Source organism: Dermatophagoides farinae, chromosome 5 (assembly GCF_024713945.1).
Source record: "Dermatophagoides farinae isolate YC_2012a chromosome 5, ASM2471394v1, whole genome shotgun sequence".
NCBI lineage: Eukaryota > Metazoa > Arthropoda > Arachnida > Sarcoptiformes > Pyroglyphidae > Dermatophagoides > Dermatophagoides farinae.
Window position 1 is genome coordinate 4733362 of NC_134681.1, and position 15503 is coordinate 4748864.

The window sequence follows — 15503 nt, forward strand, 5'->3', positions numbered from 1 at the left end:
GTACGAGAGAGAGAGAGTAAAGAAAATTTCCGCTGTAAAAGCTTGTCCTACTACCCACTTGGGGTAATAGTAAACACACAAATAAACACAAACACAAACACACACACACACACAAAACTAAGCAAGGTCGAATTGACTGAATTAACTATTTTTTTTATCTATAGTTTCTACTACTGCTATAAAGGCCGAGGTCAATCTTGGCCGCCGAATCTCTCTCTCTTTCTCTTTCACTTATTCTCTCGATAACCTGACTGTGATTTAGTACAAGTCCCATAGATTGTCAGATGTATTAATAATATTTGTATGAAGATCAAAGACAAAATATATGCAGCTGGTGCGTAACGTAAGAAATTAAATTGAATAGGTAAGCGGGTAAGATTTGGATAAATAAAAAATAGAAAAAGAAATAAACACCAAAAGACAAAGAAAAAGGATAAATTTCATTGGCTAATTTCATTACCATCATCCATTAGCATTGATCATATTGAAAACTTCTAGATCCAGATGGTCATCATGTCATTTTTGTGTGATTGTGAAATTTTTGAACATTGACCAATATATACATTGTGATTATGTTGAATTTATAATGTTTTTTTTATGAAAAAAAAATTGTTCAATTTTTTTTCAAATTCTTCAAATTCTGCCATCTAGTGTCTTTAGCGAGAATTGTTGAGTCATAAAAATTTGTTTTGGATTATATAATCGTGGCAATGAATGTGTGATTGTCGCTCAATATTTTCATTTACCTCAAATGGACAACTCCCTTTTTTTTAACAACAAAACATTGTTGTTAGATTGTTGTTAAATTTGTTTTCTTTTCTTCATTCAAATTTATTTTTATATATGAAAAATAATTTGTGAAAAATAGAATAAATTCTATTGATTATTAATTATGGCCGAACCTGCACCAATCCGTCCTCAAAGGATAATTCGAGCCAATCGTGAAATAACGGTATGTTTTGAATTTTCATTTCTATTTTTGCCATTTTAATTTTTTTTTCTCCATCATTATCTGATGTTCAAAGGGTGGTCTACTTATGTCAGTCATACGATCATTAACAACATCGCGTGATTCGGCCGATCGTGATCGTGAACGTTTAGAATTGGAAAAAGGATTTCAACAATGTGATGCAAAATTAAATGAATTAATTAGCCAACATGGTAATGATCTTTATAAGGTGATGACCATATTCTCTACGATTCTTACGAATTTAAGCCGAGCAAAAGAACGTTTAATTGATACACGTGATAAGTTATTGAATTGTCAAAAACTTTTACATTGTAAACGTGAAGAATTGAAAAAACTTTGGCTAGAAATTATTGAAAATCGTGCCGTATTCAATCTATTGGAACGTATTGAACGTGTAAGCGCCTTACCAAGACAAGTTGAATCATATGCCGATAAGAAACATTATCTACATGCTGGAAAATGTTGTGTAGATGGATTACGGCAATTAGGATGTTCAGAATCATCACCATGTTTATCATCGGTTGGTGAACTAGATCCATCATCAACAACAACAAATGGATTTCAAAGTCCATCATCTGCAATGGGTAATAATCAATTTGATTTTTCATTGGGCAAAATTGAAGCTTTGACCGAAGTACGTCAAGAATTGTTAACAAAAAAAGAAATGTTATTCGATAAATGTATAGAAGAATTACATCGACATTTATATTCAATTACCACTGAAAATGTAAGAAAACAATTTCAAAATGAACAACAACAACGACAGATACGTGAAACATCGAATTCAAATCAGAACCATAAACCATCAGTTATTTATGATAATCTTCGTTTATATGAAAATCAGATGATAAAAAGTATGTTAATTTCTTTTTTATTTTTATTTATCTCTAACTTGAATTTCAACCATAGCTGATCAACAACAACAATCACAATCAACGGCCATCCAAGATGAGAATGATTTTGATGCATATCCGGAAGAGGATAGCAGGCAATTTATTTCAATGTTAACTAAATGTATTGGCTTATTGAACAAAATACCCGACGCTGTTAAAATTATCAAAGAACGTTTCGATGAAGAATTCGTTAATGTTGTTATTCGTACAGCACAAGATATATTGATTTCCAATCAAAATGATTCTATCGTTGACAGTTTAGCTGCTGCTAATAATACCGATTCAATGTCATTGATGGATCTTGATGCCGATGGTATACCTGATGTATCATCGATGGCAGTTGTTAACTCAACGCCAACACCGAATACTGGCCAAGATTTAGTCGTATTAACGTGTACACGATTATTGGGTTATCGTTATAATGGATTTAGCCATTTACAATCATCTGCCAATGATCGTTCCTACAATCAATTGCAATGGCCACGAACATCACTTCAATTACGACAATTGTTTGATATGTTGATCCAGCAATTCTATCACATTATGGAATTACACGACACAGTCATTCTTATTAATCTTAAACGTATTGATTCTGCACTTCATTTGGCTGCTATGGCTGACAATATGACCATTCAAGATCCGAATGATGTTGATTCAAATTCAATGGCCGTCAATACGGCTTTTTATTCGTCGATAGATATTTGGTCTAAGATACAATTGCTTATCCAACAATTATTAGATTATTATTTAGATATTTCGCAAATTTCCGGTCAAGCTTCATCTACAGGTCCCATTGGTGGTGCTATGAATTATAATCTTGTATCATCATTATTGCCATCTGCTGCCGTCAACATGTTATTCGGATTAAATAGTGCAGGAACAACAACTTCTGTTACTAGTAGTGGTCCAGTTGGTTCTGGATGCCCTGATAATTTATCTTGTTTTTTTATAAAACGACGTCCAATGGTTGTTGCTGGTGCCATGAATGCTGTAATGATGATGTCAAAAAATACTTCAAATTTCTCTAATACAGCCGCTGCTAGTGGTTCTGGTGGTCAAACAACAGGCACTATGGATCAATCTGATTCTGGAACTGGTCAATCTACTAATGTTATTAGCACTGTGAGTAGTGGAACCATGTCCAATCAATCTGGAACATTACAACCCGTATCTTCTGGACACAATCTTCTTCATTCATTTTCCCAAAGCCATTGGCGATCAAATCAATCAAATTTATTTAAATTTGATCATTCTACTCAGGCAATATCGTGGAATAGTTTTCTTCAACAACAACAACGTCAATCGGAAACCACAAACGCAGATCAACAAGGTGAAAATATCTCAACAAATACTGACCAAACCGATTCGGATAATAAATCGGCCAATCAACAACAGCAAACATCGGCAGTAAATAATAATATTAATCATCGTTTATTTGATTCGCTTCGATCAATTTGTCACCAGAGTCCAGATAATCTAGTTCTTCTTCATGATACCCTACTGGAACATGTACATAAATGCCCATTGACTACAGCATCTAACAATAATACTGATTCAGGAAATTCAAAACAGCAACAGATTAATATATTACATTCATATTTAATGTCCAGTTCCGAGAAATTTACACGACACATCAATACACAATTGGATGCAATGTTGGAACAGGCGCAAAAAAGTCTTGAATCCGGTGTGACCATTTTACTACAACAACCTGTTAGCCAAACAGATCAATCATCAAATGCACAACGATCAAAACAATCACCACAGAATAAGGATAAAATTTCTGGATCATCTGATTCTAGTGATCAACAATCACCGATGACACCATCTGGACCAACAATCACTATCGGTCCTGGACATAATGTAACGTTGCTTTTATTAGAATCAGCTGTATTGGTCGATGTAGCGGTTCATGATTTAAGCATGTTAATGGGGACTATGACTGAATATCGTCAACATTATCTGGGCTACATTTGTAATGTATTGACTGCATACAAAGATAGCTGCACACGTTTATACGATACGGTTACTACTGAAATGATACACCAACCGTCAATGACATCGACATTGACGACCAATCAATCGTTGATGGGAGGTGTATCTAATCTTGATCTTTCTGAATCAAGCCATACTTCAACAATGTTGACAAATTCCGATCAACGACGATCAATTCTTTCTGCATATTGTGCACATAATGAAGATATTAATCGATTATTAAAATCACAACCGAATTGGATTCAATTAGAGATGGTAAATCAAAGAATACGGACAACAGCCAGTGGGAGAACGACACCCTCGTCATTGATCAAATCACATCAACGATATGGTGGTGTTGGTAATGCACCTGCACGTCGTCAAATGATGATGATCAATCGACAAATGTCGACATCAATGTCATTCGATGTTGAATCACCTGAAGATGTTCGACAACGAAATGCAAGCGAAATCGATATTCTAATTAAAATGTTGTCACAGGAGATAACTCAATCAGAATTACTTTGGAATCAAGGTCAATTAACTTTATTGGCCAATATGCAACAATCATTCGAATGGCTGGCTGTCCGTTGTGATCATTTGGTACAAATGATACAATCACAATCATCGGGATCATCATCATCGAATCAAAGAAATCGCATGGGTTTGTCGAATGATTCCTCTGATGTAATCATAGCCACATTGAATCAATTAAGCGTAGATTTTGAAGAACTTGGCCAACTATGTCTCATGGTATTACATTTAGAGATACGGGTTCATTGTTGTTATCATTTACAAGCGCTTGATGCCCAATTTTTCACTACACCGGTCCCAAGTACAATGATGTCTACCTCGGATCATTCTTATAGTGGTAACCGATCATCCAATGCAACAAACAGTACATCGACAGATCTGTCTGATGATGGTCGAATAATGCCATTATTAGAAGATCTACAACGTATGCATTCAGAAATATCGGCTGCTCAACTGTCAACATCCAAAATGGGATACCTTTTCGAAGGTCTTGGTCATTTGATGGCAACTAAATTCATCAATTCAGCCATGGCTGTAAAACGTGTCAAACCTAACGGTATAAAACGTGCTTGTCGTGCCATTTATGATATTCAACGACGATTATCGACATTAACGAAATCACGTGAATTGGCATTAGATTATGCTAGACAGTATTTCGAAATGTTATTATTAACACCGGAAGAAATATTTTCCACTATCATTGAACGTGGTAGACAATTTAAACCACAAGAATATATCAGTGCCATTACATTGTTACATCAAAGCGGACTAAGTCAAACAGGATCAGAAACTGGTGTCAATACAATTATGGCCAATACAACAACATCGGCAGCAAGCAATAGTCTTGATCAACATCAATCAAATCAACAGCTACAGCGGCTAATAAAACGATTAAATCATATATTAGCCGAAGTTATCTCATAATAATAAAATAAAAATGATTATATAATACATTGATGATAATTGTAATTGTAAAATTTTATTAATTAAGAAAGAAAAAAATAAATAAAATTGATATTATATATTTTAATTCGATTTTTATTTAATAAATCAATTTTTTTTAAGACAAATCAAGATGATGCGCATGACGCATGACATTTGAAAAAAAAATTGAATATCAACTGTCTCGAATTTCGAATTTTTCTCCTTCTCTTTTCTCCTTCTCTTTTCTCTTCTCAAAGTGTTTAGATTTTTTTTTTTTCTCTCTTTTCTTCTTATCGTTGTTCTAAAACCTTTCACTTCTTTTATTCTCTAGCTCTCGATTCTGACTCACAACTCGATGTAGAAATTTTGTTCTGCTTAATACTCTCTCAGATCTCTCTCTCTCTCTCTCTCTCTCTCTTTTGATCTCTCTCTCTCTCTCTCGTGATAACCTCTCTCTCGATTTGCTCTCTCTCTCTCTCTCTCTCTCTCTCTCTCTCTCTCTCTCTCTCTCCCAACTCTCTCTCTCTCTCTCTCTCTCTCTCTCTCTCTCTCTCTCTCTCTCTCTCTCTCTCTCTCTCTCTCTCTCTCTCTCTCTCTCTCTCTCTCTCTCTCTCTCTCTCTCTCTCTCTCTCTCTCTCTCTCTCTCTCTCTCTCTACGATTCTCTCTCTCTCTCTCTCTCTCTCTCTCTCTCTCTCTCTCTCTCTCTCTCTCTCTCTCTCAAATTTTTCTGTAAGCTCTCTCTCTCTCTCTCTCTCTCTCTCTCCAGATTTCATCACCCTCCTAGCCGCTACTACACTTTACCTTTATAATTGAATAGCACAGCAAAAAAAATGATAGTGTTTGCTTGTATATGTTCCTCCTTGTTAGTGTAATTGCCATTAAGTTCATTTTCTATTTCAAACTGTTGCCCTTTAGTTCTTTATTATATAATATAAAATAATATTGTGACATAAAGAATTTCGATATTCCAAAAAAAAAAAAAAAAAATAAAAATATTTTCTATATCATCATTCATATCAATTTGCATAAAATCTGGACACTTTCCGTTGGATTTCATATTATTTTCAAGTGATTTCTTTTTTTTTTTTTAGTTTGACGCAATTTCGAAATCATTCACAATCAATGCTTGATATTTAGATTGATGAATGGTGGATATTTTAATCAATTTACAAAATCACTTTAAAACTGTTTTGTTGTTTCTAATCATTTATTTTAAGTATCATTGTTATGGTGATTGTATATAGAAAAAATCATATTTCGATCTTCATATATAGATATTCGAATTTCATTTTCATTTGTTGCATCATTTCTTTTAATATAATTTGAGAATTGCTCAATTTCTCTTTGTGGCTAAAAAAAATGGATAAAAATTCTGTTCAATCAAGTCAATCAAAATTGGCCAAATATCGTAAATATTTTGGCAAGAAAAATTCGGGTATCTCAATATTGAAACCTGAAAATCAGATTACAAAAAGTCAAATGGTTATTATGCAAGGTACATCCGGTGTTGGTAAAATGTCAAACAAAAAACAATCATCATTCACTGGAAAGAAGATGGAGGCAAAACGTCATTGGACAAATAAAAGGATTGGCTCGAAAAAAGTAAAGCTTTCTGGTAAGTAATTGAAAATGAAATGAATGAATATGATAATCTTGAATTTTTTTCAAATAAAAATTATAGATGTTAGGATTTTCCCTTTGCCTGATTATTCTAAAACAATTGGTGATAATTTTAATAAATCTGAAATTAAGAGTTCAAATGTTATTGAGATAAAAAAATCAGTAAGATTTCAACATGAAGCTGCAAGTGAACAAAAAGCTTCAAATATCACTAATGCTAATGATCCATGTAAGTAAATACGAAATGATAAATCAAATCGATAATAATAATAATAATCAATGATTTTGTTTTTAAAATTTAGTCGATGATTGGGATTCGGATACGGAAAATTTTTCCGTATTCGATCCGGATGGTGAAACATATTGTTTCTGTCGACGATACATTCCTGGATCGACATTGATTTATTGTGACAATTCTTTATGTAAAATCAAATATTTTCATAAAAAGTGCCTTAATTTTGATAAAATTCCAGATGGAAATTTTTTCTGTACATCTTGCAAAATAAAAAAACAAGCAAAAAATGGCCAATTCATTCTTGATCCAGATGCCGAACAACAAGAATGATTCTACAATTCTATTACATAAATTATCATTATCGTCCATACAAACCAATACACATAAACATATCAACAAAAATTCTAATCGATATCAACAAGTTTAAATTTTAATCATACACATCAAATTCTTTTCATCAGTTTAAATCTCTTTTATATGATTATCGTACATTAATTTGATACAATTTTCAAAACAAATTGAAATTCTCTTCACATTTTATTTTTGAAATAAATAAAAAAAAATTAACCTTACAAACATTAAACATTTATTTTATCCATTCAACTTTGAAAAACACCACATGAAATATTAAAAAAAAATGGAATCCAGGTAACATGTGGCTATATCTTTATAGATATATATATACGACTCCGGTGAGATATTCTAATTACCATCATAATGATTCATGTGGATGAATGTTTTTTTCCCCATACTATAGTCCATCAATTGGTTTGTTCAAACTGTATCGAAAACTTTTTGATATTGTTTTCATTTTACAATTAGTTTTCAATATATCTTAATGAATGTTCAATAAGAATGGCAGATAATTCCATGAGAAATTCATCAAACACAATTATATTATAGACAAGTTGATTGAAACGATTAACATTTTGTGATTGATCTCGTTGTTCTCGTAATTCTCGTTGCTGTTGTAATAATGTTTGATTGATGAATCTATACAGAATTTAAAAAAAAACAATGAAAAATTAAACCAAACACAATTTCATCATTGAGAATATACCTGATACCACCGGGAACTACTTCCAACATTTGTCCCGTAGATGAAACAATTGATGCATTACTTGGTCGACGACTGACTATAGTGGATGTTGATGACGATGAATTTGTTGAACGAAAAAAGAAATTTTTTAACATTCCAAATGCTTTATGTTGAGATCCTAAAATGGCAAAATGTATAAGGATTGATTATCTATATCTATCTATCTATAATCATAAAAAATTTATTTTACCTTTTTCATTTGTTTCGTTTGATTTTGATAATGATGAATTTGATGATCGTATATTTGTAACACCACCAGCACCACTACCAAGCAATAATGAACATTCTACTTCTCCCAATGGCATTGATTGTAGATTTGATTTTGCTGCCTGAAAAACTGTTTCAAAATCCGGTATTTCATCACAATAATTTTGAGCTTCAAGACTTAATTTTTGTATTAAATGCAGAAAACATGGTACATTTTTTGTTCGTGATAATGTTTCATCAAATAATAATGATAATAATAATTTATGTGGAAAATGACAAAGTCTAGTCAATAGACCGGTCAAATGTAGATTAGTGATGACTTCATTCTCGAAAAATTTCTCAAATTTCATGAATAATATCGATAAAAATGATCCAATCGGTGGTGGTTCAGACCAATCATTTCCTCTATTATTATTATTATTATTATTACTACTCTTAATATTATTTGATATGATATTCATCATGCCAAAAAATGATGGCTTATTTGTTTCAATTTTATAGCTAATTTTTTTCTTTTTCAAATCATAATAGCAGTTCTTCATTTTGAATCCAGGTGAAAATTTTGCTAATAATGTATTTTGTGTAATTATATCATTAATATCGATGATTTCTTCATCCATCATTGCCATTGTTGTTGTTGATTGTTGTTGATGGCCACAATCATCATGATTATGATCATCATTGTTGTCGTTATTGTTGTTATTGTTGTTGTCACCGTTCAGATTGTTTCGATCAATCGTACAAAATATGATATTTTCATCTTGAACTTCATTAAGTAAATGACATGGTTCATGATAAGAATTTCGCCACGTTTTTGTTGCTAAATGACATTGTTCAAGATTTTGTCGAGCATCATTTAAGTAATTGAGATAATTAAGAAAATATCCAGAATGGCATTTACAATTATTCGATATATTCGAATCAAATGATGAAATAGATTCAATCTCAATATTTACGGCCGCTGCTTGATGCGGACAAAGACTATTCAGATAATAAGATATACTTGTTGATAGTAATTTTTGAGCCGAAATTGCAAGCCAATTTTTCTGATATGATCGATATGATTGATTTTGTGCATAATGTTTTGATGATGAATAATCCAAATTATCGTCATGGTGAGATTCTTTTTTCAAATGACGACCACGCATTAGATGTCTGTAAAAATAAAATGAATTCAAATAAGAAAGTAATGAAAAAAAAGAAAAAAAATTCGAAACAATTACTTGAAAATAAGTTCATAAAGTAGATCTTCACAGTTTAAATCCAACAATGTTTTAAAGAATATCAATGTCACAAGTGATAGCTATATATTGAATAATGAGAAAAAAAAATGCAATTAAAATTTTTTTTTCTTCAATAAATCAAAATTTTTTTTTGTTCACCTTAGATTTAGCTGTAATACGATTGATCAAAGTTGAAATAATGAAATTATTATCATAAACTTCAAAACAAAGAAATTCAAGAAATATTCGAATCAATTTTGGTTCACTTGTTGTTCGAATAAATAGATCCAGATAGGCAGTTGTAGTTATAATTTCATCCAATGTGTTCTGATTTTAAAAAGAAAAAAATTGAAAAAAAAATTAGTTTGAATGAAAATAATTTCTCAGACATTCATCATCAATAATAATAATAAAAAAAATAGCCATAGCCCAACGAAAGCAAATAACAAATTTAAAAAAAACTCCATGCAAACTGAAAAAAAGGAGAAATCAAATAAAATAAAAAAATATATAAAAGAAATCATGGAAACATGCAATTCATCATGCATCATTCAAGCATCCATTGATCGATGCCCCCCACCACCATTATCCAATATTAAAAGCGAATGAAATCCAAATGTACACACACACACAATAATAACAATGACAATACCCACCGAATATGATGGTAATGTTTCAAGATCGTTGATGGAAACATTGGCCACATCCTTTCATGATGATGTATTGATGATGAAGATGGTTTGGTTTTTTTTAGAAAAAAAGACAAAGATGAGAATCAAAATATTCGTTATAAGAATATAAATTTTCGTTCAAATCAATCAATCATGTGTGATTGTGTATGGGAAATGAAAAATTCAATTTCCACCATGGTTGTTGCATTTTCTTCTTATTATTCTTCGCAGATTTCCAGATTTATATAAAAACTGACACACTTTTCTTCAATTTTCACACACACACACAAACACAGAAAAAACTACTAATAATAAATTTTCAAAAAATAATTCCCGCTCTTCTTACCTGATGTAATGCTGGTCCGATTACGGAGATTAAAAAACCATTAAAGGTAAATTTTAGTAATTGCACTTGTATGATTGGATGAGACATCTGTACAACAGCATTGCAGAAATCTAAACATTTTAAGAAATGATCAATCTCTTTTGAATTGGATAAAAGTTCATGTTTGAATTGATATGATTGATATTGTTCATTATTATTATTATTTTTGTTGTTGTTGTTATTGTTGTTGCCCGATAATGGTTGATGATTATCATTATTAGCGGCAATCAATACACGTGGTAGTGATGAAAAATGTCCACTTAAACCAGTGGCCAATATTGGACAGAAATCAGTTTTATTTGCAACATAATATGCTAAACGTTCATCATGTCTTGACATGGCTAAACAAAGTAATATTGCATCACGTGCTTGTTGTCCAATTGGACCATCTCTATGAACGAATTGTATCAATAATGAAAATAATGGAAAAGAAACATTTTCAAAATTATCATCCTGTTGATTATCATAATCATTGTCGATTTTGTCCGTATGTTCATTTGTTTTGTTTTGTTTATCACAGTAAGAATCCAGATGACTAGATTGTTGTTTTGGCATATGACTGTTTTGATGATTAATGGTTACCGTCATATCATCATCGTACATATCATTCAATGATAATTTTCTATTCGAATTGTTGATTTTTGTTGAATAGAATTTTCCATTAATAATAAATAAATTTAAAAGGCGATTATTCTGGCTAATTATTACGCATAATGTATTGAGCAATATAACCAAACGTTTTTCAATCTCAACAACATAATTATTTATCGTTGTATAATTGGACATTAAAAATGTTGATAATGAATCTAATAAATATATCAATGGCTGAAAGAATGATTGCTTGAATAGAATAATATCGGTTTGGCACAATTCACTAATTAATAAATCATATAATTTTAATTGTTCCAGATACATGGCATTCTTCCATTCTCCGGACATTTCTGACCATTGAAATATTTTCTCTAATATTGATTCACTTGATAGAAATTCCAATAATGGGCTTAATGATGATGATGAGGATGATGATGTACTGGATGATTCGATTATTATAGAATTATTATTATTATTATTCGGATTCAGATTATGTTGACCACAACTATGATGGCTATTATTTTCTGATGATGTTGTTGTATGTTCAAATGTTTTTATATCACTCATACTTGCAGCAGTACGTACATCATTTACATTTTCTTCAACTAATAATGAAATCATTTGTTCAATATGATTAACAATACTTGATAAATCATCAATAGTTATATCGTTTAGAATTTTACATTCCATAATAGACCATGCTTGTATCCAATGCATACGAAATGAATCCAATATGGCACTTTTTAATGATTCAGTATCTTGTAATGATGAATATCGGCTACTATATTCATCGGTTGTTGATAATGATGACATTGGATGATGATGATGATGATGATGATGATGGTGATTATTATTATTATTATTATTATTATTATGACTATGATTATTATTAATCATTGTTGATGATAGATTATTGGAAGACGATGATGATGATGAAACATTGGAATTCAATACATCTGGCATGACCATTTTGTTAGTTAATTTATATAATTTAGTAAGGAAATTCTTCGGACAACAAATTTTGATGTGGAAAAAAAAATTTAATCACAAAAACAATGTTTGATACATTTGTAAACGTATTTTTATTATTGACGCCCAATTTTGTTTTTTCATTACGTTTTAAAATTTTATCCAACAACAATGAATAATAACAACAATAAATGGATTTTACTTGTTGATTTTTTATTTCATTTTATCAGCGTTACCAATGACAACTTGTTGCGAAAAAAAACGAATCAATAACAACAATAAAATATCAAGACAAGATAAATAAAAAGATTGAATGATGGTGGATAGTAGAAAGAATGTAAAATGTGATAAAAAGTTGATCAGGTAGTATAATGATAATATTTTAAAATTTAAAGGTCGAGAGTGAATTTTTTTTTTCATTATTATTGACTAGCATCACTGTTGGATTGTGGATGATTATGATGATGATAAAATGTAATTGAATGAAATTAGATGTTAGAAGCCAAATCAAATGGAAAAAAGGATTCTATTTCTTCTGGATTGAATTTTTGTCTGGTTTTTTTTTCGTATCTTCGTAGTATCATTCATAACATTATTTAATAATTTGCGTTTTATTTTTGTTCATCAACATTATCATCATTATCATTTATGAAATGTTTTTTTCGTCATCGGAAATATGATTCAATCAGATTGAATGTCATGTGAAAAATGGAAATCTATAACTTAGATTTTTGTAACTGTAGTGCTATATAATTTCTCGACATTTGTCTTCCGGTTTTCGTGTACAATACACACATACACACACACAAACACATTAATAAAACAAATTGAACGACAAAAATCAAGCCCAAGATTGAATGATTGATCAAAAATGTCAGCAGCAACAGCAGGTTTGAAATATTATTTTTTTCACATTGATTATTATCATCATGATGACAAACAAAATCAAATTTAAATGGAAAATAAATTATGTTTGAACACACATTCACATACACATACATACAAAGATAATTTGATGAAATAAAATGGTCAAATACAAAATTTTGTTGAAAATTGTTTGAAAACAAATAGTAGAAACAGGTAGTAGTAGTAGTATACTATAGTGAGAGAAAAAAAAAGTGAGAGCACAAACAAAAAACAAACAAAAAAAACGAAAACATTCGAAACCGTTATGTTGAGAATTTTTTTCTTTCTTTCACATTTGTTTGTCCATCGAAATGTTGTCCATTATTTATGGAACAAATTTTTGTTCGTGAACGGAAAGAAAAATGAAAATGAAAAGTAATTGAAATGATGATTGATGTTGATGAAAACAAAACAAAACAATAAATAAACGAGAACAAAGTTGAAGCATCAACAATATTGATCAAATTATGGCATTCAATTATTTGCTGTTTTGTTGTTGTTGATTTGTTTCACTTCATGTTTTCAATTTAATGATTATACGGACAAACAAATATGGACAAAATTGGTTAATCAATTTGGGTTCATTTTCTGTAATGGAAACGAGAAAAAAAAATTAATGAATGAAATTTATGGATATGAGAAAAATTTGATTGACAAATACCTCATTGATTTTTTTTAAACATTTTTTTTTGTATGGACAACATGTGTGAAATCTATACGAATAATAAATATATGATGATGATGATAATGATGATTAAAAATGATTGCAGAATTTTGTAGTTTTTTTTCATTTAGATTCTTGATGAATTGAACACATATATAGAGATTATTATTATGGTATACACGCATATTATATGTGGAAATTATACGTAGAAGCTAGATTTATTTGAATCGTAGTTTATACAAGACTATGAAAAAAAGAAGAAAAAAAAATTTTTTAAAATAAAGTAAATTGTAAAATGCATTATGGTGATTATGAAAAAACGTTTACACTTAAAAAAAAATAAAAACGAATATTTGAAATAAAAAAAATGATGAAATGAAATTATTTTCTGCTTACATAGATTGATTGATTATGGAACTTGGAATTTTTCATCACAAACCCACAGACAAACATAAATCAACCAAAAACGACAATGATAATAAAAACAACCGATATTATAAATTGAGTGAAGCGAGGACAACAACAACAACAAAAAAGAAGAAGAAAAAACAATTGCAGATAACTTGCCAAGCAAGTTAACCGCCAATAAAGATAGATATATAGGAAATTGAGAGGCAAACAAAAATGATAGATAGATAGATAGAGAGAGAGAGAGAGAGAGAGAGAAAGAGAATGTAAAATGCACTTGTGGCAACATTGATCAGTTAGTAGTGATAGAGGAATTCATTCAAAATTTGTTAAAAGGTTGTTTGTTGTGTGTGTGGTCGGGCTACAAAATATATATAAACGGGTGTCATATAATGAATGTAATGATGATGATGATGATGATGATGATGATAATGGTGGCGTCTTGTTTTTGATGTTTATCTACAATATACTATTTGTCTATTGTATCCGTGTATATGACTAAACTTAATCCAACCAGCAACTGAATCATCATCATCATCATCATCATCATATAGATTGTAATAAATACCTGTATGGAAATGATGCTTACTCATTGCTTATTAGCAATGATTTTTTTTTCTAGATGCACTATGTGATTATCACCCGATAATGGTCCAAACGGAAATGAAGAAAAAATGCAGTATTTCATCGATTATTTGATTGTTGTTGTTCGATATTAATAAATAAAGATAATGATGATGATGATGGTAATGGCAAATTCAATCAAGCGAAACAATCGATCGATTTAGCCAGAAAATAAAAAATCAAGGACGATACAGACAATTGGTCACCATGGTCACATGTTGTTGAGTGTATATTTATCTTTCTTTCTTTCTTCTTATCACTGTTTTTTTTCTGTTTTCATTTCATTAAATTCGAATTAATTTTTTTCCGATTTTCATTATTTTGGAATCAACAAATTTTTTATATTCGTATTTAGAGGAAATGTTTCAAAACATATATTAACAAAAAAAAAAAAAAAAAATACAGAATATAATCACGAAAAATATTATTAACTAGATTCAATTCGTAAATTGGTAATCTACTTACTTTTATCCGTGGTAACAACAACAACAACAACAACAACAACAACAACAAAACATCAGCATATATCACCAAAAAAAAAAATTTTATATACACACACAAATTGGCTCATTTCATTTTTCACAAATATTCTTGAGAATTGTCTT

At 30.3% G+C, this 15503-nt stretch overlaps 3 protein-coding genes across 6 annotated transcripts; 2 read left to right on the forward strand and 1 right to left on the reverse strand.

Annotated features, from left to right (window-relative positions):
- Nucleotides 1-700: 700 nt before the first annotated feature.
- Sec8 (exocyst complex component secretory 8) lies at nt 701-5401 on the forward strand. The gene is made up of 3 exons (XM_047063425.2): nt 701-952; nt 1026-1824; nt 1880-5401. Exons 1-3 carry the CDS (start codon nt 893-895, stop codon nt 5293-5295), a joined length of 4275 nt encoding a protein of 1424 aa, XP_046919381.2. The 5' UTR covers nt 701-892; the 3' UTR covers nt 5296-5401.
- Nucleotides 5402-6609: 1208 nt separating this feature from the next.
- Nucleotides 6610-7544, forward strand: LOC124499979 (uncharacterized). Its single transcript, XM_047063990.2, has 3 exons — nt 6610-6911; nt 6978-7145; nt 7219-7544. Exons 1-3 carry the CDS (start codon nt 6656-6658, stop codon nt 7479-7481), a joined length of 687 nt encoding a protein of 228 aa, XP_046919946.2. The 5' UTR covers nt 6610-6655; the 3' UTR covers nt 7482-7544.
- A 112-nt stretch (nt 7545-7656) lies between these two features.
- LOC124499978 (FHIP family protein AGAP011705) lies at nt 7657-15462 on the reverse strand. Of its 4 annotated transcripts, XM_075731489.1 has the most exons (10): nt 15364-15462; nt 14843-15168; nt 13864-14110; nt 10698-13790; nt 10337-10387; nt 9840-10007; nt 9681-9760; nt 8441-9612; nt 8212-8368; nt 7657-8144 (listed from the first exon to the last, which is right to left on the reverse strand). In XM_075731489.1, the coding sequence occupies exons 4-10, from the start codon at nt 12294-12296 to the stop codon at nt 7970-7972; spliced, it is 3402 nt and encodes a 1133-aa protein (XP_075587604.1). In that variant the 5' UTR covers nt 12297-13790; nt 13864-14110; nt 14843-15168; nt 15364-15462; the 3' UTR covers nt 7657-7969. The 4 variants fall into 4 exon arrangements, with proteins under 4 accessions (XP_075587604.1, XP_075587606.1, XP_075587605.1 ...); XM_075731491.1 differs by lacking the exon at nt 10337-10387 and having other exon boundaries at nt 15364-15449; XM_075731490.1 differs by lacking the exons at nt 14843-15168; nt 15364-15462 and adding an exon at nt 14263-14361.
- Nucleotides 15463-15503: the final 41 nt, after the last annotated feature.